This window comes from Rhinolophus sinicus, chromosome 17 (assembly GCF_057876585.1).
Source record: "Rhinolophus sinicus isolate RSI-liver-muscle chromosome 17, RSI-T2T, whole genome shotgun sequence".
Taxonomy (NCBI): Eukaryota; Metazoa; Chordata; class Mammalia; order Chiroptera; family Rhinolophidae; genus Rhinolophus; species Rhinolophus sinicus.
The window spans coordinates 150,627,980-150,651,643 of NC_142517.1; the positions used below are offsets into that span (position 1 = coordinate 150,627,980).

A 23,664-nucleotide genomic window follows, 5' to 3' on the forward strand; every position below is an offset into this window, starting at 1 on the left:
AAGAAGTAAACCTTTCAAAAGTACTTTCCATAGACACACTCAGTAGGGCACGTGCATTAGTTTCTTCTAATCATGGAGACTGATTTATAATTCACACTCTTTTGGTAGCTCAGAAACAGTGTACATCTGTCGGCTGTATATTTGCAAAGGCTGGTACCATCTTTGGCTGATAAATGACCAGAACCCATAACCGTATCAAGAACCCAGTTATACTGCAACTAACAGTCTTTGGGTTTCCTAAATGTAGTGAAATATTAATACTGCATATTGAGTTTTGATACTAAAATTAGAAAGCTGCCACTTCTGCTACTTCTCAATCACGTTCACATATTAAACTTTAATGACTAAACTGTAGTACCAGTTGTCGTGGACATGTAAAAAATTAAATAAACCTGTAATCTAAATTAAAAATATTCTGTCCATGAATGGGATTCAATAACAGTATTTTAAATTTTGATTGGAAAAAAATGTGACCTACAAGTATTTCTATTTATCTAAACTGGTCCTTGTTCAAAAATAATCCTCCACCCTGCATTTAATTAACTAACCAAAGATTCTTTTTTCTACTAACATTGTATGGAAGCACAGAACTGGCTGATACTATATAAATCTTTTGTTTCATTTGAAAAGCATTTAATTCTGAGTTTTCTTTTTTCCTAAACTGTATCAGACATACACATTTCTATATAATTCTAAAAATTTGTATAACAAAGCTAACAAAAGTAAGGCTTAAAACGGACTTATATTTGATATAAGACATACAGATTTAAGTAAAAATAAAACATGCAAGAAAATAAAGTTCACTTAGGATTTTAAAAATTGCAATGAGCATATTAAATGTATTAACTAACCTATGTACCCATTCTGTGCTTAGGAAATTTGACTAAAACTAGTATGTATACTTTCATTTTTATCTAAAAGCATTTATTCTAAGCAAACAAATAGAATATTAATATAATTAAATCCCCAGTAGGGTATTAAAATTTTGCTTTAAGCACTTTAGAAAAGAGTTTACGTCAATCAAGAGACAATCATTATTTGTATATCAGTTGAATATGGCATATAAGTAAATATAGATGCTATTGACCAAGTAGAATATATTACTGAGACAGTATTATAGAGATAACATGCAGTATTGACATAATTTTCTAGAAATATCATCTTATCTATAGTTAAACATAACTAATGTCTACTCATAAGTGTGTGAAATCAAAAAAGATTATTTTGCTCTTTCTAAATTTCTACTGTTATGTATTTTAGCAACATTACATGTTAGTGAAGCACGATGAAAGGGTAAACACACAACTTGGGGTGGACACATTTCTTGGCTTTCAAGATGATGAACAGTATGGACTCCAGAGTTTAACAATCTGAGGCCTGAATCCAAGTTGCCATTTATTAGCTGTGTCATCTTGGGCAAGTTGCTTAACCTCTTTGTGTCTCCCTTTCCTCATTTGCAAATGGGCACAAACACCAGCTCCACAGGATTCTTTTATGGAAAAGAATTCATGTAAAGCACTTAGCACAGTGGCCGGTATGCAATAAACATAATAAAAGTTAGTTACCATTACTCAAGCATTGAAGGGGGTTATAGATTATAAACCCTAATTTATTTAAGTATCTATGAGGATGTGAGGAAAAAGTTAGACCTTTCTGTACCTAACTGCCTGGGAAGAACCAAATAAAATATAGAAAGCCTATCTACTTCTATAACTCATCTTTGTAGATTTCTGCAGTATTTCCACTTAAATTAAAGAAGCTTGTAGTAATCCACTTGTATATTAAGAACTGCCATTATCAGCTCAGGAGCTCTGCTGAGGTATATTGGTACCCACCCAGGAGAGGCAGATTGACCTACACTTGGAGCTCCACTGCTCTAGTTAAAAACAGAAGGTTTTCATAATGGCAGCTCTGGTAACGGAATCAGGTGAGAACACAGGAAAACTTAAATTTACTAACGAAATGGTTTACATGATGCATCACCTTTTGGTCTGCTAAGCACATGTCTTCATTAGGCTTCTTTAGTTCCTTCGCCATTTCTAATTCTAATCTTCGTTGCTCGAGTTTACGCTCTTTATTTAATCTTTTCTCATCACGTTTTTCTTGCTTCAACCGTTCTTTTTCCTTAAAAAGAAAACCATGTTCACATAGTCTCTTTAATAATTGTGTTTGAAAACCTCCAGTTAAAATTTAAAAAGTGATCAAAATGTTATTATCTTCATGAACAGAATTCTCTTAGGAGGTTTAGGGATGGACTCGGAATTACATAGAAACAATGACTTACTGCTTTTCAGTGTTTTCACTCTTTGAATTTCAAAATAACCTTATGACTGTATTTATAATATATACATATGTTTTACATATATATATAAATAAAATATCAATGTTACATTAAACCCAGATTATTCTATTATTCAAAATTTATTCAATCCTTCCCCAGGTTATAATACGAGAATAAAATATTTATTAATAAAAGTAGGCATATAAAATGTACATGGGCAACAAAAAATTCACATCATAAAGTTAACTAATATTAACACAAATGTTTATGGAACTCCAAGACGCAAGGGAGGATTTACAGTAGGAAATTGGAACCAACATGTTTGAACTCGCAAAAGCAGTTCTTTCAAAATGAATTAGCTAGTCTTAAGATAGTACCTGCGATGGAATAAAAATGTTATTTACCACTATAAACACTTAAATGAATGTGAAATGGGTTCTGAAGGCAATTCCAAAAGCTTTCAAAGAATATTTTGGGTAATGGCAAAAACATAGAAATAATCATCCTTTCTCCTTGTTGCAGGGATGACATTCTGTTGGAAGAAGTCAAGAGATTTTCTATAATAATACCAGTGTCATTACTTTATTGTCATACCTCAAACACAATTCTTACTTATTTAAAGGAGAAATAACACTAGAGTCATCAGGCAATTCCAACCTACTACTTCACACATCTGATACATAAAGGATGGGTTTACTCTAGTAAGGCTGATAATGTCTCTTCTTGATTAAAAATCTTTTATTTATCAAAATAAAGTCTAACTCCTTACTTTGATATTCTTTGTAGATGGAATCAAATTATTTGCTGTTTCTGCTGAACATCTTTTGTTCCCTTACATCCTTATGTGGGTACACTCCAATCAAAAAGGTCATTATTCCCACCTTGCATATCTAAATTATAATTAAACACTACTATTCCCTTTCACCAATTTCTCTTTAATTCTCATAGTTTTTCCCTGTAATTTTAACATTTTTATTGTTATTAACATTTTTATTGCTTCCTGTACCATATTAGCATTTTTGTCCATATCCTAACCATCTCCATTTTAATTACCACTGGGTAAGACAGCACACTGACTGCTGGGGGAGGCATGCCAAGGGGGAGACAGAGAGGAGTGGAGAAGGATATTCCAGGCAAAGAATTGAGAAAGCACAGTGTGTTTGAGAAATTGCTAGTGGTTTCAGGACTGCAGCATTAGCTGCAGATTGAGTAGTTGTTGAGTATCATGACACACAGCCAAAGGCTAGGTAATGAGGGTCTTTTTACATGATATGCTCAAGTTAAACTGTTCATTTTTACAATGCCTCTAAACTTCTGCATTACTGATTCATGCAGACATTTGGAAGGAAAATGATAAGGAAGCTTTATTATGAGATTATTCACACCAAAAAAGTTCTATAATAGATCTTGTCAATTGTAAACTAAAAGCAGTTTCTGAGGGTCTAATGACCTGAAATACACACAATTAATATGTAACATTCCCACCATGCAGTATATATAGACTTTCAAGTCAAATTATCATTGGTAGAACAATTTTCACAGAAGCAGATTTTTAATTTTTAAACACCTGAAATGTTGCTCTACAAACTTTTCCAAAGAAGAGAAGTCTGAACTTTTTAGTTACTCACCAGAATAATGAATTAAAATCACAATAGAAAAACTATATTAAATGTCTCTCACAGATTTCAAAGTAGTTTGTGTAGATTTTTCTACTATATAGGACTAACCAAGAATTCTTAATTATGTTCAAAATAGTAATTATAAATATAATAATTGAGCCTATTATTCACTAAAAACTGTTGAAAATGGATACCATTTCTTTTCAAAAAGAGAGAAAGGACCCACGTGGCATTAACACTCTTTTCACAGTGCCAAATAACATTATTGGCAAGCTGGGGGCCTACACACACTTCAGTGATATGTAGAAAAGCAGTTAGAATTTATTTAATGCCATGAGATAAATGTGGCTTATATTCTTGAATATCAGTTTAACCTAGCAATATGCAATATTTCTCCCAATTGAAAAAGCATGGCTATAATATAAAATAGAATGTAAAAGTGACACCAATTTTTAGAATAGAAATGGAGATTTCAAGAAATCTTAGAAATTTGTAAGACCTTTATTACTTAAAGACAAGCATCCATTCTTGTCTACTACCATGTTTCCCCGAAAATAAGACCTACCCGGAAAATAAGCCCTGGCATGATTTTTCAGGATGACATCCCCTGAACATAAGCCCTAATGCGTATTTTGGAGCACAAATTAATATAAGACCCGGTCTTATTTTCGAAGAAACACGAAATAATATTTTCAAAGGAAACAGATTCTCTAAATTAGTGAATTTTAATGACTTGTATAGAATTCTGTGATTCTGGTACAAGATGATTCTTAAAGAACCAGAGAGAGCTTTTAGGGTTCCCTCAACAATCAACTAATAATTCAAATGGCACATAAGGACAGTCACAATCTAGCCCACACAGTTCTGGTCTCGTATCTCATGATTCTCAGTGCATTTCCCATGCTAATCACATTGTGTGATACATGTGTGTTGAGAAGAGAGTGTAATCAGTGTGAGGCACTGCTTGGGTGATGGTTAAGGTGATGGTGATGATGATGAAGAAAGAGAAGGAGCAGGAGGAGGAGGAGGAGGAGAAGAAGGAGGAAGGAGGAGGAAAAGGAGAAGGAAGGGGGAAGCAGGAGGAGAAGCAGAAGTAACAAAGCCACGACAGGCGTATACACAAGGTTAAAGTGACTGATCCCTCCTTGTACCTTCATCCTCCCCGTCCAGGTCCAATTTAGTTACAGCACTGTACTTCTGTATATGTCATCCCCTCTGCCAACAATGCATAGCTCCTTCTCATTTCACAAAACTAAAGTCTATTTTTTTGCTCTTCCCGCAACTACTTCAGGCATTTTAACATTTCTTATTTGAGCTTCACATATTTATTATAGCATTTATTGTACTCTGTGACAATTACTTATTTAAAGTTGACCTCTCCCACATGAGTGTGAGTTTCTGGAGGTCAGAGGCACAAATTTATTCACCTGTTTCTTGATAGGCCTATTCAATTCCCAGTAGTACAATTTGTAAACACCTCAAGAAAGTTTTTAATGATTTTATCTTTCCCCCTCTCAGGCCTATTATCAGTTCAAATTTCCTCCCACTGGCCTTATTTCCGACTATAATAGTTATTATATGTCTCTAACGGACCTAGTCTGTGTGCCTCAGCATAAATATTATTTAAGCATTTATGCATTTGCTAAATCTACAAATGCCACATAAAGATAGGTTAACATTTGTACTACTCATTAAACATATTCAATTGCCATTTTTTTCTCTACTTTTTATATTTCACTGCGTGGACAAACATAATTGATGTCTTCTATTTTCAGTTATACAGAAATCTTGTATCCAAAAGCGGAGTTCAACACATTTAATAATAATATTCAGGTGATATTTAGGAATTTTAAAATACATAAAATGTATTTTTCACATCTATTCTAACATTAATTTCTTAACAATTTTAATTGTCTACATTGTGATTTTACATGCTTGGAAACAGACCTCCCCCCATATCAAAATTAAACAGACTTATTATATGATAATTTTTCCAGAAATTAAAGTTTAAAGTGGAAATGACTTTAGGCCAAATGTGAAGATGTTGAAATTTGTGTAGTATTCTCTCTTCTAGACTTAGTATATTGTCTGAAAGAGCCATATAATTACCTAAGCCTTTTCTTGACAAATTAAGTTGCCATGCTTGATCCTACATCTAATTTCTATAATATTATATTTCATTTATATGTCAAATATCAGGAATTCACAATGGAACTTTCTGATTTTGTAAGATCAGTTCACAACAGACCTTTGACCTACCAGAGATAAGTCTTACTAAACTTAACATAATATGAAAGGAATGTTAAAACATATTTTACATTAATATTGGTTAAATTTCAGGGCAATAACTTAGACTTTCCTCAAGATATAGCTCGAGTATATTTTAAATTGATTATAAGTAATTACAAGCAAATTAGTAGGATTCCTCCCAATTTTTTTTGGCCTTCATCCCCTTCACACACCCCAATTTTCTAATGAAGAAATTCTTGAAATAAATGTGGATTCTTGGAATATAAGTTGTTTATCATAAAACATCTTTTTATCATCTTTGTTAAAGTAATGGGATTTTCTGTATCAAAATATTACTAATGTCTTAGTTAAGAAGTCATTCAAGTTTCATTTCAAAGTTAAAACACGTTTTGATAGCAAATGCATTAAATTTAGAATATCCTAAATAGGCCAAAATACAGAATAAAAATGTTTAAATCAGTTTTTTACTCACATAAAAATATTATTTTAGGGAATCTAAAAGAATACATTAAAGTATTTCTAGAAGTCTATAGCATAATAACAAATGCATGAAATACATTTATTCTATTTTAGAATTATAGGAGTTTAAAAACCAAACAATGAATGTGGTACAATGACCTGCTATTGTAAAGTTTTACAACTTACCACATTGCAAAACAAGCCATTTTTAAAAGACCATATTGCAAAGATGTCCATGTTTTTTGCATTTTACGATTCTACTGGGTCTCTTAGGTGTTTGTTCTGGGCATAATTAGGAGAATACATTTCTTTTGACAGCAACTTGTACTTAAAATTTCAAAGACATAAATGTAATTTAAGAGACACAGGCTTACCTCAGGGTGCAAGAAGAATAAAAGTGTAAACAAGATTAATAATACAAGCCATTTATAGAAGACAAATATAAAGAATAAAAATGATACCGTTTTATGGTCATATATTGAGTATGAGTAGAACAATTTTTTTTTTAAAGGGGACTTTATTTACATTCAAAATATTATGAAAGTTAAGTTTAAACAAATGAAAAAGTTATGCATCACATGACTGAAGAAACGCTTATATTTTATGTTTTTGATAAAAATTATATTTTATTTATATTATATTTTATCAGTATAAAATAATAATTAAAAAGAACAAAACCTAGCAGTTATCATCACAGTTTCATAAAATCCACCATAAGTATTACACAAGTCTGTACTTACTTTAAGTATCTTTAAATACTATGTAGAATAGCTACTGTTATACAAATACCTCCTAAATTAAAATAAAAATTGTTAATAATTCTTAAATCAGATAGATTTTAATATATCTAAATTAAATTGATAAAAATTATTTCCAAGATCTGCTTTCTTACATGACATTTAATATTTTATTATACAGTTAATATAAAATATGTTTACATTTGTTTTGAAATAATTATACAAATACAATATATAAGTGTAAGTACAATATGTATGTACATAAGTACATATATTCTAACTACAATACGTTAAGTGTAAGTATGTCATATTAGTACACTTACTACGTTTTAAACTGAAAAACGGGTTTGCTTCAACAAAACTGTCTATATGTGCAATTCCACTTTTTATTTTTATTTTTCACTCAGTAATGATTAGTATAAATATGGGATTATAAAATATCCTCATGACTTGAATCATGGGAGGGTATACATATTTTCTGCTTTCAAATTGTTTATTAGATGACTTCCAAAACCTGAACTACTCTCTTGTATTTTATGGGTTTGTCCCCTAAAGTGCTGACACAGTCATTCTGTGAGAGATGCATGTTTAACAACCTTTTGTAGTTTACTGATCCCTGGGGAGACATCCAAAAGACTCTGCTACGATTACTATGGTTGATTATTCAGTTAATATGAATAAAGTGATTATAAATGTGTGACTGGCACACTTTTAAGTTGTTATAATGAAACAGGAGATTTTGAGCTATTTTGTCACGTTGCTTAAACCAACCTAAGGTTCCAGTGATAATGAAAGCATATGTATTTCATATTACTTGAATTACACTTGGAAATATGCCTTTTCTATTCATGAGGCTAAATACTATTCTTTCCTACATTGTTAGAAAAACATTTATGAGCTATGATGATATACTAATGACCTTTTAAAGTTAACATAGTTAGGTAATTTCTATATGTCTGAATATTCTTACTAATTATAGATTTTTATAAAGGAACAACTATAAAAATTACATTTCTAAATTAAAGAACCAATAAAAGTTGGGATTAATTACTTTTATTGAAAAATATAGAGTTAATATTATATCAAAGAGTGAGATGAGCATAGTGTACATAAAGAAATACAAAAGTGGTGTTTGTGTTACACTGTGTTTCCCCGAAAATAAGACCTAGCCGGACCATCAGCGCTAATGCGTCTTTTGGAGCAAAAATTAATATAAGACCCGGTCTTATTTTAATATAAGACCGGGTATAATATAACATAATCTAATCTAATCTAATCTAATCTAATCTAATCTAATCTAATCTAGTATAATACCGGGTCTTATTTTACTATAATACTGGGTATATAAAATATAATATAATACTGGGTCTTATATTAATTTTTGCTCCAAAAGATGCATTAGAACTGATTGTCCAGGTAGGTCTTATTTTTGGGGAAACACGGTATTATATGAAGAGAATTATATGAAAAGATAATGATGTACTCATTCCTTAATTATTTTGTTTATCCTCAATTTGTTTTCTTAGCACATTTAATGGCCACTATCATCTTAACTCATTCATTTGTTCATTAAACTTTAATTTTCAAAGGACCTACTATATACTTGGCTTTAATCAAGGAACTGGGAATATAATGGTAGACAGACAGACAAACAAGATTCCTGTCCTCATAGACCTTACATTGTGGGAGGAGATAGACCATAAACAGGTATAAAATAAATAAGATGATGAAATGGACTTCCAGAGATGGGGCATAAGAAAAGGCAAAATTAGTTGTTCTGGAAAGGCCTCTTTGACAAGCTAACATTTGATTTATGACTGAACAACAAATAAGAACCACAAAGACCTTTCATTTAGGAAAAATAAAAAGACAAAAATGACTAGAATACAGTACATAAGGGACAAATTGTCTGATGTAAAGTAGGAGCAGTAGACAGAGGCCAGAGCCTATGGGACTGGTATGTCATAGAGAGGAATAGACACTTTATTATAATTACAATGAGAAGCCACTGCATAGTGTTAAGATATAATCTGGTTTATTTCCTGAAACGATCACTCTGGCTGTTCTACGGATAATGCATAGGAGTGCCGAGGAAAGCAAAAAAGTATACAGGGAGCCAGGTTCTTTAAGTTTTCATGCTTTAAGTTATTTCTTCATGTATATAGGCACATATTTACTTTTCCTTTTTTTGGTTTTACATTTTGGCACGGTTGATTTGACATTGCTTTCCTAATTACTTAAGCTTCATGTGGCAGCCCTATCAAAAACTTGTATTGCTCCAATACAAGTGGGTTAATTTTCCTTTAGTTCCTTCTCACTTTACCTGATACTTGTTTTTATACTTCTAAGTACTCTAGATGAAGGGTGAGTATCCTTTATGCTACTCATGTGTCTTTTTTCTGAGAATGAAGGTAGCTAGGAAGGGAGAACTATACCTGGTTTCTCATATCCCTTTCCAAATTTTATTATAAACACTGTACCTGATTCACTCTTTCTCGTCAAAGGTATATCCTTTTCCCATGAAAGGTATTCTTGGTCTTCAATGGATTCTTTGAAGATTTAATTTTAATTATCTTCATTTATCCTGTGGCTGCTACCTTCCACTCAATCTTACCCACCTCTCTTCAGTAGCTTTTCCCACTCTCCTCCCAGGCTATAGGGGCAAACATGATAAGCCAATGAAAGAGATCATGTTTTTCAAACCTTTTGGGTACCTTTTAACACTCGTTTAGATAATCTTATTCTTACTATGCTCCTTAGTCTCCCTCTCAACTAAATTCAGTATGTCTGGAGATAATGACCCGGTTTATTTTCATTATTCTCGCTTCTTTTGCTTTCCTCCCCACCAGGAAAAATCAGAATGACAAGCTGTGATTCTTTCTATTTCTGTTGGTAAGAAACATACTTGGTAGGGAAGAATTTGTCTCTTGAGGGACCACCCAGATTTTTTTCCTGAGTTACTCCCTTAGTTGCTTCCTCAGATTCCATCTCTCCAGATTGGAGGAAATTAGGTTGAGCTTCTAGAATTTTAATTAAACTTTTTCCCTAATCTCCCCACCACCATACTGCTTTCAGAAGGTAATAGAGATACCGTGTTTCCCCGAAAATAAGACCTAGTCGGACAACAGCTCTAATGTGGCTTTTGGAGCAAAAATTAATATAAGACCTGGTCTCATTTTAATATAAGACCAGGTATAATAATATAATATAATATAATATAATATAATATAATATAATATAATATAATATAATATAATATAATACCGGGTCTTATATTAATTTTTGCTCCAAAAGACGCATTAGAGCTGATGGTCCGGCTAGGTCCTATTTTTGGGGAAACACAGTAGCAACCACGCCAATTCCTGGAATTTGTTACCTCCCTCTTTCCCTGCCTGTTCTTTTTCAGAGATAATCGTTATAAATCCATGCATACATTCCATTATTGTGTTAGGTATAGAGGGTGTCAAGGGGCCTGGATAATTAACAAGGTTAGAGGGAAGACAGCAGGAAAAACGTTAGGGCACAACTTCCATAAACTTTAGTAAAGACTGCTTAGAAGAGATTGAGAGGGTAATCTATGTTAGGCGCTCCCAATTCTGGCTATGCATCTTGCTGGGCCCACTCCAAATAGCTAACACGCAGTAATAAGCAACTGTAAGCACTATGTGGTGCCAGGCATTGTTCCAGGAACTTGATACACACACATTCACACCCACTGAATCATGAGAACAACTCCTATGAGATAGGAATTAGTACCATCTCCACTTCAAAGATGAAACATTGAATCACAGACAGGTTAAATACCTTGCCCAAGGTTATATAGCTGAAAAGTACTGAAACCAGAATTCGAGCCTAGGGAACTTGGTTATAAAGCCCAGGTTCCTAAATAATACACACACAGTCTCTACATATCGGAGTTGGTAGTTCAACTATAATGGTAGTTGAAGCCAGAGCGAGGCTAAAATACTGAAACACAGGTCTCTCAACTTCTAGATCAAACAGTGGCTTTTTCATTAATTCTCATTTCCTAAATGTTTATCTCACTTGATCATCTCATGATCCTAGGAGGCAGGCATCATCAGCTCAATTTTAAAGAATAGCCTGAAGCGGTAAAGCGAGTTGGTTCAGAGCCAGCAAGGGAATCTGAGTCTCTCAAACTCCAAAGCTCTACTTATCACGGCTATACCTCTATTCAACCTTTCTAATGCAGAATATATTCCTTTGTAACATATATTTTAACCTTTAACTGATTTCTATTAAATGCCAAATAAACTCATGTTAACTTATTTCAGTAATTTTCTTATTCTGAATTATGTGTTAAAAGTCTATTTTAAGGAACACACTTAGGCCTAATTTTACACATAGAATGCTAAAGATAATTGAGAGGGCAGAAGTCCATGGTTGGGTTGACTAGCATTTGAATTAGGACACATAGGACTTGTCTAGGCATGCTGTAATAGCAATTTTGTGAAACTCTGGTTACAGTAATAAATAGCTAATTTTATCCAAACTAATGCCATCTTCTACATTAAAAAAAGACAATTAGAATCTCAGCCAAAATAATTAACACATACACTCAAATCCTTCCTGCATTCTTTTATGTTCCAACAGTTATATCACTAATCTTTGGTTTGCTTACGAAAGCCCATAAATCATGATAAACCCAAGCTCTAAAAAGTATATATTTAGAAAAGCCAATGCTTTAGGAAACAATATTAATTTATAACAAGGTAATATTTTTCTAGAAACATACACTTACTTCTGCTTTCTTACGAGCTTCCATAGCTTTCATAAGCATCATGTGTTGTCGCCTTCTCTCTCGTTCCTATTAAGCCAGATAAAATTAGGAAAATAACTCAACCATTGTTAATTTTCATAGTTTGACTTTCAAATGGAAAAACAAAACAAAACAAAACAAAACTCAGTATAGCATGTTTAGCATTTATAGACAAGTCACAGTAAATACTAAATATAAGACAAGAATGGCCAGTCTGTGCATGTTTTAGTTCAGGTTTAGAAAGCAAATACAAGAACAATCAAAAGCAAAAGGATAAAGCAATGAACATGGAGACAGTGTAAACAGAAGCATACAAGATTTACTTATGGTCAGTTGTGATGCTCCTTCAAAAGCTGGCAGAACAAAAAGCATAATGGTTGGCTGGAACAGGTCAGTTACCTTACATCTGCTATTAGACAAACCACAAATATGTACTATAGCCAATTAAACTAAAGGTTGTGTTGTTGTTCAATTTTTAGATCAGGCATAAATTGATTTATAACCACTAACTCATGGTTTTAGAATTAGTTATTTTTATTTCAAGTACACTATCATTTTGTAAATCCAATAAGCCACCAACAAATTAGAAAGTTATTTTAAAGCTTTAATATCAATTTAATCTGGTCGTGGTTCATATACCAACACCAATGAAATGGGATATTCCTATTTACTGATGTCTGCCACTTGATGCGCTATTTAAAGCCATAAAAGCTGCACCATGGGCTTAGTATGTGGAACATAAAAGTCACAGTATGACAATAAGGTAAGCACTAGATTACTTTGATAATCTCATTTTCTTTTAAGATAAAAAAAATCAGTTATGTTATTTAATCAATTCTTTTTGCTTAAATATGTGGGGTCCCCCCAAAGGGATATTTCTAAAATTTGTCTATAAAACCAGAATATATTTCATATTCTCTCATCAAACTAACTCAAAATTCCCATTGTATTCAATGGAAGTTTTGTGTCTAGAATGATGGGAGAGTATGGGTCATAGTTGTCTCAAATTGTATAGTAATCTAACTTTCATTGTGACATCAGTAATGAAAATTTAGACAGCAGCCTTCCACAAGGCTTGCACCATTCAATTAAAAATCTTGGAGATGTACCATACTTCTTTATAGACAGACAAGCAGATGTATGCAATGCACTGTGCTGTAAAGCCATGCAGCAGTATGTAATATGACAGCAGCCAGTGCTACACTTTATGCATTGCTATGACAACCATATCACAACCAAATCACAATGCGGTGTTAGATGTACAAAAATAAACATACCCATACCATATCTAGTCTATGCCTCTCCAACTCCTGGTAGAAAGAGTTGGCACAACATTATGAAACAGAAATCACAGTCATGAAACCAACTTTTAACCCCCCCAAAAGACACCAAAACCAAAGCAAGGCAATAAACTGTAAGATGAAGGAAAAACTTAAGCAGGGATTATATTGGAAATTTTAAAGAAAATATTTTGAAGATTTTCCCCAAAACAGATTTAAGAAAAATTATAAAATGTAAATTTCAACAATTATATAACTATATGTAATACAGACCTGATGCTTCAGAAGAACAGCTTGTTGTCTTCTCATTTCTTTTTCCTTCAAAATAAGAAACTTTTAATACATGATTTTTAGGGAACATTTAGAACACGCTATATAAAAATTCATTTTCTGAGATTCTATAGTCTTCCATTAGGTTGTTGCATCATATGAAATTGCAAGTATTCAATCATTTTTTTACTTGTAAAATGGTAATTTCATATGGTTCTACCTAGTACATAAAAACTGTATGATAGGAGCAAGGACCTTTATTTATTCAGTAGCCATTTAAACTTAAAATTCAGTGACCTCAAAGCACACTTCAATGGCACAATCACTGAACTGACTAGCTACATGGTCAGAGCATATTAGATACAACGGGCATATATATTTTATTTTATTATTTTAATACATTACGGTATAGCCCTCAAATCTAGTTGATTAGAACGCTCTCTACTCTGAATATAAATTCCCAAATATACTCTATAATAAACAGCACCTGCATCATTTCCATATACCACATATAAATGTGACAAGAAACAATGGAATCAATTTGGTATTTCTATGGTCACCTATGATTTACTGCACCATCCCAAGGAGGTGGGGCTTAATGCAAACAATTCTATGAATGTCACCAATTTAATACTTGTATAAAAGTAAGATATAGATGAAATTAATATTCAAGGCAGTCATGAAAAGGGGTAGCAATCTAAAGAACAAAGTAAGAGAGTCTGTACAGAAAAAGTAACAGACAGTTCTCTGGTTGTGTAAGATATATTGTGGTGGCCACAGGATCACTCAGTTGCCCTGTTTCAGTAATCAGTTATGAAAAAAATAGAAGGTAAGGAGTGGAACGTGTGTGTGTGTGTACAGTGCAGGTGTCCAATTCTCTTACACTTCATGCCAGAAAATCAAAACCAAAACAACCCCAAACAACCTGTGAAGTTACAATAATTATAAATGGTTAATTTTATTATTGGTAAATAACAGTTGATGAAGAGGTTTTTCATTTCTGCAGTCTTTTCACTTTTTATAGTTAAAACAGTTGCCAGACATTGACAAAGAGAAAGTTATACTTTAAGGAGAGAATCAGATTTGGGACACAATTTGAAACATAAACATAAATGACACAAAATAGCTTTCTTTGGGGAGATCATTCTTATCCAGCAAAGCTAGATACAGGTATCATGCAATAGTTTGCATTTCTGATTTGATGCCTGCTATTTAAAGAGCTCAAAGCATCACATAAAAACCTATATAATGAAATTACACACACACACACACACACACACACACTATACATACAATAAAAGTACACATTATACACATGTTGTATCTGTGCTAAACATTTTTTCAGATAGTCAATTTTGAGGAGAACTACTTTTTTTCATATAATATTTTTTTCATACAGTTTTTATTTTTGAAAAACAGAAACTCTCATTCTCATCTAAACTAACCTTTATTCGTTTCTCGGCCTCCAATAATTTGGCATTTGCCGCTTCTTCCTTCTTTTTCTTTTTAGCCTGTGCACGCAAAACAGGTCTCAAAGTCATGCAATAGCACCACCACAACTTCAAACAATCTCAGACTTGAAAATGGAGCTACATGCCTCACAAGGTACAAAATTATATGTAACATATATGCAGACAATAACCGATTCTCCCCCAGTTAACATTATATTCAACATACTAATTTCATTTCCAATATATAGATTAACATTAAGATATAAAAAAGCTCTTAAACTGATGAGTATGTCAACTTTTCTTGTCTTAATACTGTTTATAGTCTGAATAATTGAGTTTGTTATTTTACTTTAAAACAATCACAGAGAAAAAGAGTCTATGTCATGTATTAAATTTTTCTGATTTTGAAAAGTAAAACATGATCACAGGAAAAAATTTAGAATACAGGATATATTTTAACTGATAAATAAAAGTTATTTAAAGAATAAATCAGTAACATTTAAAAATTTGCACATGTCCACTTTGAAATTTCTTTAATATTTGAAATTTGAGATATAGAAAGCCATCAGTAACATTTAAATGAAACATTATATCTGATTTTCCCTAGCTGTATATTGTGGTTAAATTCACATATTTTTTTAATAGAATGAAAGCTTACAATCTTTCATGAAGCACATTTTGAATATCAAGATTATACTATCAAATTTGAGCTTCATAACCTTAAGTCATGTATTATCTAGTAGCTGCATAACTATCTAGTAGTTATTCTCAATTTACTTTAAGGTAGGAATATTTTCTATTTAGGGGTTAAATTAATTTGAAATGGGAAAGGACATGTCTATCTTGCTAGAAGGAGGAAACCTGTAACATAGAAATCCTCAGCTATGTGGAGCCCTCAGGGAATAAATTGTTCTATAGAGCAATAGTTTCCCGACTAAGTGACAGGTTGTAATAATTTTAACCATTAAAAGTTTATTTTCACTATTTTAAATAGAAATAATTTGGAGACATATGCCTGCTTAGACACAGTACATTAAACAAAATTTGGCTTTTTCTTGATGACTTGGGACAATTATTCTGAACATCAACTATCATACTGCACAGTTTGATAGAGTAATGCCTTTCAACCACTCAGGTGTTGAAAACTGCTTACTATTCAGCTAAAAGGTTAGACTGTCGCTAGGCTTTTGAATCCTATGTGCTGGTTGGAGTTTTTTTTTTTTTTTTTTTTTCCCTTGCTGCCTTTTGGCTATTACTTTTGCTGATACTAACTATGTCTCCTGGCCCTATTCCGTCAGCTTGCAGAAACCAGAAACCAGAAAACCAAGCTGGCTAAATTGGTTCTACATCTAAAATTTACTTTTACTTTTGTAATGTTTTATTTCTCAATTAAAAGTAAATATCTGACTAATGACTTTTCTAAAAGTAAAGAACATGAGTTTTAGCATATGATCTTTATGACAACCATACTGGCTATCCAGAGGTTTTCCCTTCTTTTTTCTCTTTTGTCTTACTTCCTGGGTTTTCATTGTTAGGATTAGATGATCCTGTTAAATAAGGTTAAGACAAGGTCTTACTCTATGCCTTATGTTTAAAGAGAATCTCTGACGGGCATGTTAATTTGTATGAGTGAGAGAACTTATAGGTAAAATTTTTATTTTTGCAGACATTAAACTATATGACTATATTGCTAATTATATCAAATTTAAGAATTCTACCTCTAGAATTTGCTGGGCTCGAAGTTCTTTTTCCATTCTGATTTGTTGTATTCTCTTAATTTTTTCCTGCAGGAAAAATGATAACTTAAGATAGTAAAATAAAATAATCCAGGTGGAAAGCATTTAAGTGGAATCAAATAACAGAATTACCAAAGGTTACCCATGGTGGGTGTAAAATTTAATTACTTAGTTTAACATTAAATGTATGTTAATGTCAAGTCAATGTGATTTTATAAAATTTCTCAAAACAATTTATAAAATACAAGTGCTAAATAAGCATATAGAAGCCAAGTAAACCAAACTGATTAAACTCATTTAATCTGTGGATCTTTATAAATATTTTCAATTACAAATAACTATAGAACAGTATAGTAGAAAAAATCGTGTATCAGGAATCAGAAAACCTAACTGTAGTCCTGAGTTACTGTCATTCATTGCATGATGTTGAGCAAATAATACCTGCTCTTGTAATAGGTATTACAAGGAAATAGGGAGAGGTGCTCGCCCTTTCTCAGAATGTCATGATTAAATTAAAATGCTTTTAAAAAGCATACAGTGCCACACAATTTTAATAGATGATTAACAACTATTTCCACAGTATAATTTCTTATTTCACATGGTAAATAACATGATGACATTGTTTTTAACTACTACCATAAGCCAAATTCGGAAATAATCTATAACACTATTTAAAAATGGATTAGAGAACATTATGTTAAGTGAAGTAAGTCAGACAGAGAAAGACAAATACCATATGATCTCACTTAAATGTGGAATCTAAAGAAGAGAATAAGTGAATGAACTAATCAGAAAGAGTTTCGGAGACATAGAAGAAAAACTGAGGGTTGCTAGATGGCGGGGGGTGGGGATAAGGGGGAAGGTGAGGGGATTAGAAAGCACAATCAGTAACCACAAGATGGCCACGGGGTTACGAAAGTCAATTTGGGGAATATAATCAATAATGTTGTAAAGATTTTGTAGGGTATCCGATGGACACTTGTCTCATTAGGGAAACCATCTCAGGGATGATGTAGATGCCTGATCACTGCACTGTACACCTGAAGCTGAAGCTGAACAATAACGAATGTCAATTACAAGTTTATATATCTATATACACATATATGTGTATACATATATACATATATACATATATGCATATATATACATGTATATATATATATATGTATATACTTACAAGAAGTAGAGTACAGAATTAGGAATAGAGACAGTGGAAATGTAATGGCTGTATGCGATGTCAGAGGGATAGTGGATGGGGGAGGGGGGTTGACACAGTGTGAGGGATATAAATAATAAACGTCTAGTATTACTTTGTTTTGTGCACCTGAAACTAATAAAAAAAATTGTAAAATAAATGGATTAATTACAATAACATTCTAGAGAATGATTCATACGACATAACTGGCAGTCACATTGTCTAAATTTAATGTACTGTTTTAGAATTTAGTGATCATCAAAATTTTAGTAAGAACTTTAAACTTTCACTTTTAAAAATGATCTCATTCTATGAGCACATTGCTAATAATTTCATGTTTATAAACCCCTTTGAAGGTCACAAATAGGCACTGATGAGAATAAATACATAGCTTTAAAAAAAATTCAATCTTTCTACTTGCAAATTCTATTTGTGCTAGGATTTCCAGAGCCAACACGTTTTATAATGCTATATATTACAATGCCCACTCCAATTACCAGATGCCAGTTTACCTTTTGAAGTTATACCATAATATGTTTTTAAACATTTCTTTTTTGCACACTGATGTTATTGATTCCCCATAGAGGTCTACCACAGACCTCTAATGTAAAGGTAGCTGTCCCATAATTCTGAGACTTCTGGAATTACTGCTATTTTAGAAGACTGATCACATTCTATGATTCTGCTGTTGGTGATCCTTTCTTGGCATTGAATATTAATTATAGCTTGCCAAAAATAAAAACCCAAGTGTGTCTTTTGTTTCATTTTCAAGTCTTAGAGAAGATTGGAGACTTGATCCATATTTGAAGCATTTATTTAGATGAAAACTTGAGACCTAAGTAAAACATACTCTTGATTTATTTTTTCTGGTTCTGTCAATCATTAGGTTATAAGGTGTTATGATCTCATGTCAGCAAAGTCATTGAATGTTCTCTTATGCAGAGATAGATATGAAATCTTGGGCTGAGTACACTCGGGCTAGAGCTTTATCTAAACTGTCCAAGTGATTTATATATACATGTACATATATTTGGTAGTGCTGTCATGAGCATTAACAGGGAGAAACATTAATAATAATAAATGATTATAATATAATAATTGAGTACCTAACCACTGAACTGGACACTTTACATAAAATATCTTACTGATTACGAACAACAACAACATAGAAGTTAAAACTATCTTCTTTTTTACACAAGAGAAAATTGAAGTTCCTAGAGAGAAAATACTTTGTCTAAAGTCAAATAATAAGCACAGAGCCATGGTCAGATTCCAATGCCTTTGCTCCTTTTGCTTCATAATAGTGCTTCTGCAAGCTTCCAGAAAATTGGCTTGAGGACTATCTAGTGATATTTTTGGCCTGCTGGGTAGAAAATAACCCAGAGGATAAGAAGCACCTGCTATTATTTTATTCTAGATCTAATGCTGACTTTAAAATAGGCATTATGTAACTGACTATGTGAGTAGACCTATGTTATACTTTGATTCATTTTGTTGTCTAGAAGGAATAAAACTATGGTAATCTAAAACTAGTCAGATAAATATCTTGATGAATATAAAAAATCAGATCATTTGTATTAATGTTTCTGGAAACTTGGGACCCCAGTGCTTTTCTGAGGAGCAAGCAGCAAAGACTATGTATATGTAGGTTGTACACTTCAAGACTTTATGACAACAAAGCTGAATTTAAAGTGCTGATGGGAGTTGATGAGTCTCCAGCCATTAGGAACTAGGATAGGCAATTTTAAAAAGCGTAACAAAAACACTACTATTTCACTTTAAAATAAGATATGAACTTATTTTTACACATACATGTAATACGTAGAAGCTATTTGCATTTTAATAAAGGCATTCATTAGACTATAAACTTATTAAGTCAATCCTATAGTGTCTTTAACAGTTGATAATTAACAGACTAAGGAAGGATTTCGAGTTTATAATTGGCTACTTCAAATTACTGTAGAAGTATATCATAGTTTGGTATTTTATATCTATCTTTTAAAAAGTGAGCATAGGCACTTTACATGCATTATCTCATTTAATCTTCAAATGATGCAGTTATTTTCTTTTACAGAGGAAGTAGACTTAGAGGTTAAGTAATTCATCTAAGGTCACAAAATTCTTAAGTAGGCTGCCTGACCAGCTAAATTCTTTGACTGTAGGCTGCCTGACTATCTAAATTCTGAATCCCAATTCTATTACTATATCAACTTTCTCTGATTATACTGCTTTAGTCAATTTTGGAAGGAACCTTAGAGATAACCACGTCATACTCAACCCAAGTCAATTATTTAAGAAAGATTTATATAATAGCATAATTGACTTCACTTCATACTCAGAAATAATTACTTGCTGTTTAAAATTTTTTAAACAATAGTAAGTAGTTTCCCCCCAATTTCCTTTTTCCTTTCTGCTTTCATGGTTACATGAGTATGTGGAGATGGGAGAGCAGTTCACATATTCCCATCTTAAATGAAGTTGAATATTTTACCACGTAACACTTTAAGAATTTAAAAATTACTTCATCTACTGATACTTAACTTTGAAAACCACATATGAAAGGGATATTACAGATATACAACAGAATGCTAGATATATTGAAATAGCGCTTTCTTCATTTTTTGCAATTTTCAATTTAATTTTTAACTCTGAAAGCATTCAGAAGCAATGGTGGAAAATCTTATTCTATATAACATGAATGTATTTTCTTACTAGTATTATACAGACTTTAGAACAAGCTTTTGTTACTAATATTTTAACATTTAACCACTATCCTTCATTACTGATACATCACAAGTTTGATAGTTGCTCAAGATGTCAACTTACAATCAAAGTTTATAAGGACATTAAAAGTACTTACACAAATTTATGTTTGGTAATCATTTCCTTAAAAACTTGGAAGTAGAAGGTTTGGTTTAAAAGTGACGTGAATTTTAACTAATGAAAAATGAAAACTTTCTAAATAAGATACTTAATATTAATGTCAAATAGTTATTACAAATCAAAATGAAAATAATGTATATATACAAATAGATCTCGAAAATAACACCTGCATTGTAAAAATCAGTTCTGATGTGTAAACTTACCTGTTGTTTCATAATCTTTATCTGTTCTTTTTGCTTTCGCTTTTCCTCAGCAGCCATTATTGCTATGATGAAAAACCAAAGCACACACATCATCAGAAAAGGAATGAAGAAGAGAAGCCTTTTATAAATTAACCAATATTGACTCTTCAAGTTTATGTATCATTTAAATCACCCACCTTGTTGTTTTTTGGCTTCTTTGGCAACCCGAGCCTGTTCCTGCTTTTGAAGTTTTCTCAAAAGCTTTATTTGTGCTGCTTGCCTGGCTATCTCTGAAAAACACAAAATTTCAAGGAATATAATTAACAACTTAACACAATTGCTAATCTAACAACAACCTAAAAACCATGTGAAACTGTTATCATCATGAAGGACATAATTTTTAAGAAAATTGCCTGAGGTTAGATACCAAGTGGGAGAATGGTTGGCAGAAAAATCACGTTCATTTTCCCTAGACATTGCCAAACTATTTCATCAAATATGATTCCATAGACAGAAAGTACCCCAAAATAATACTTCTCTTAATTCTCATCACAGAGGCTAATTTAGGTACATTTTTTCCCACACTTCGTGTAATCTCCACTTGGTAGGAAAGTAGCTGCTAATATGTGAAAAAATAATTTGGCCTGAGTCTTAAAAATAACAAAATATACAAAAAAGAAAAAATAAATAAAACAGATACAAAGCCCCCTAAACTTAATATTTCAATTAGATATATAAGTGGTGAAGTTTCTGAATCCAGTGAAATTTGTATTTATGAAGGAGATGGTCTAACTCTAAATAAAAAGAGTAGAGAATGCTAATGAATTTAAAGGACAACTTGGTTCTCATAATTTTTAAGGACAAATATATGAGTGGGATAGACTGACATAATTAATTGTCACTGTTCTTTATTCATCCCTCTACGTATGTTATTTGTAACGTGACTTTGCAGCTCCTTTCATCAAGAAGTGGAATATATTTTCTTGTCCCATAATTCTGAGCTCTGCCATGTGATCTTCTTTGGCCAATAGGATACTTGCAGTTGTGATGTAAGATAAGTTTGACAGTGTATTTGTATTCTACTTTGACTTATGTGTCTTGCCCTTGACTATGAGAACATGTTTGGGCTAGGCTGATGGGGGTTGAGACATATGGAGCCAGCTGACCCCACATGTGAACAAGCCCAGCCAAGATCAGCAAAGCTGCCTAACTTACCTCCAGCTGATTCCATCTACACAAGTAATCAATGCTTAGTGTTGTACACCTTCTGAAGTTTTGTGGATGGTTGTTTCCCAACATTATTGTGGCAACAGGTAACTGACACAGAAAGCATATAATGGCATGCCTTCTCTGTTAGTAAACTTGGTCAGAATACTTCTAACTATAAAAGTAATATATACTACAACTCATAAAATCATTTCAGAAAATACCACTTTACATTGTTTTAAGCTTTATAGAAGATGAAGAGTTTTAAGAAACCTATATATTATATTCATCAATGATGAATATGATTGGGTAATACCTAAATCACTTGAGAGCTACTAATAATTTATTGAACTGTTGTATTAAATTTACATAATCTTATTTAATCTTCATAACAACCTTATGAGATAGGCAACATTATGCCCAGCTTATAAGTGAAATAAATAAAGTTCATGGAAATAAAATAGCCGAGCCAAGATATAAACCCAGGTCTTCCTGACTCCACAGTCTATATACTACTACTTCTGGAAACCTTAAAAACATTTGAACACCTTGAGATTTTAGATAAGAACTTAACCCTATTTCCTTGTAACAGCAGAGGTGAAGTTGGTTGCTATAACTGATTTTCTATTATCAAGACTTAAAAAAAAAAGGGGGAGGGAATATAAAAGAGTCTAATTTTATCTTGCACACTGGAAGTGTTAATGAAAGATGAAAGGGAAGATGATGCTAAAGGACATCTCTAATCTTCCAATAATTTTCAATATTAGGGGGCTATAAGTATCATCAAAAATTTCTGAGCTACATATAAAGGATCACCTGTTCACTAAATACTCTGGGAAATAAAAATCTATAAGCTGACCCGCAGTATCAGCAACTTCTGATAATAATACACGGGAAGAATACTGTTCTCATCTATGATACTAAGAGATAAACATTTAACATTTAAGAATTGAAAGCTTTCACTGCATTCTGTTGTAAAGACCTAAATATGTCTTAAAATATAAAGATGTGTTCAGTCGTTAAAACAATGTTTCCTGGAAAATGTTGCTTAAGTTTGCCCTTAGTTCCAAGCTAAACTGATGCTCTCTAACAGAAGTTTGGCTTAGGAAATTCTATACTATACATAGGTGAATATTCATGCATTAATACATCAGTCAATTTCTAGCCCCACAGAAATACACAGTAATTTTTTTTTAAACCCTTAGGACAGAAAAACATTTAAAAAGCTCAACTCATATCTTTCACTTTACCAAGGAAGATACAATTTTGATTAATCACTAAAAATTTACATACGTTAAATTTTACATTATGACCAGTAGGAGATGTGAAAAAACATTT

At 32.2% G+C, this 23,664-nt stretch overlaps 1 protein-coding gene across 16 annotated transcripts in view; it reads right to left on the reverse strand.

Annotated features, from left to right (window-relative positions):
• The window catches only part of BAZ2B (bromodomain adjacent to zinc finger domain 2B), a 311,801-nt gene that overhangs the window by 116,640 nt on the left and 171,497 nt on the right, over nucleotides 1–23,664 (reverse strand). For 9 of the 16 annotated variants that reach the window (XM_088794244.1, XM_074336921.2, XM_074336932.2 and 6 more), the window contains 8 exons: nucleotides 21,318–21,410; nucleotides 21,142–21,203; nucleotides 16,843–16,908; nucleotides 15,119–15,184; nucleotides 13,677–13,721; nucleotides 13,401–13,433; nucleotides 12,106–12,171; nucleotides 1,984–2,124 (listed from right to left, as the gene is read on the reverse strand). In XM_088794244.1, coding sequence (XP_088650370.1) covers nucleotides 1,984–2,124; nucleotides 12,106–12,171; nucleotides 13,401–13,433; nucleotides 13,677–13,721; nucleotides 15,119–15,184; nucleotides 16,843–16,908; nucleotides 21,142–21,203; nucleotides 21,318–21,410 — 572 coding nt within the window. The remainder of the gene's footprint in view (nucleotides 1–1,983; nucleotides 2,125–12,105; nucleotides 12,172–13,400; nucleotides 13,434–13,676; nucleotides 13,722–15,118; nucleotides 15,185–16,842; nucleotides 16,909–21,141; nucleotides 21,204–21,317; nucleotides 21,411–23,664) is intronic. The other 7 variants (XM_019727243.3, XM_074336961.2, XM_074336937.2 and 4 more) reach the window with 2 other exon arrangements.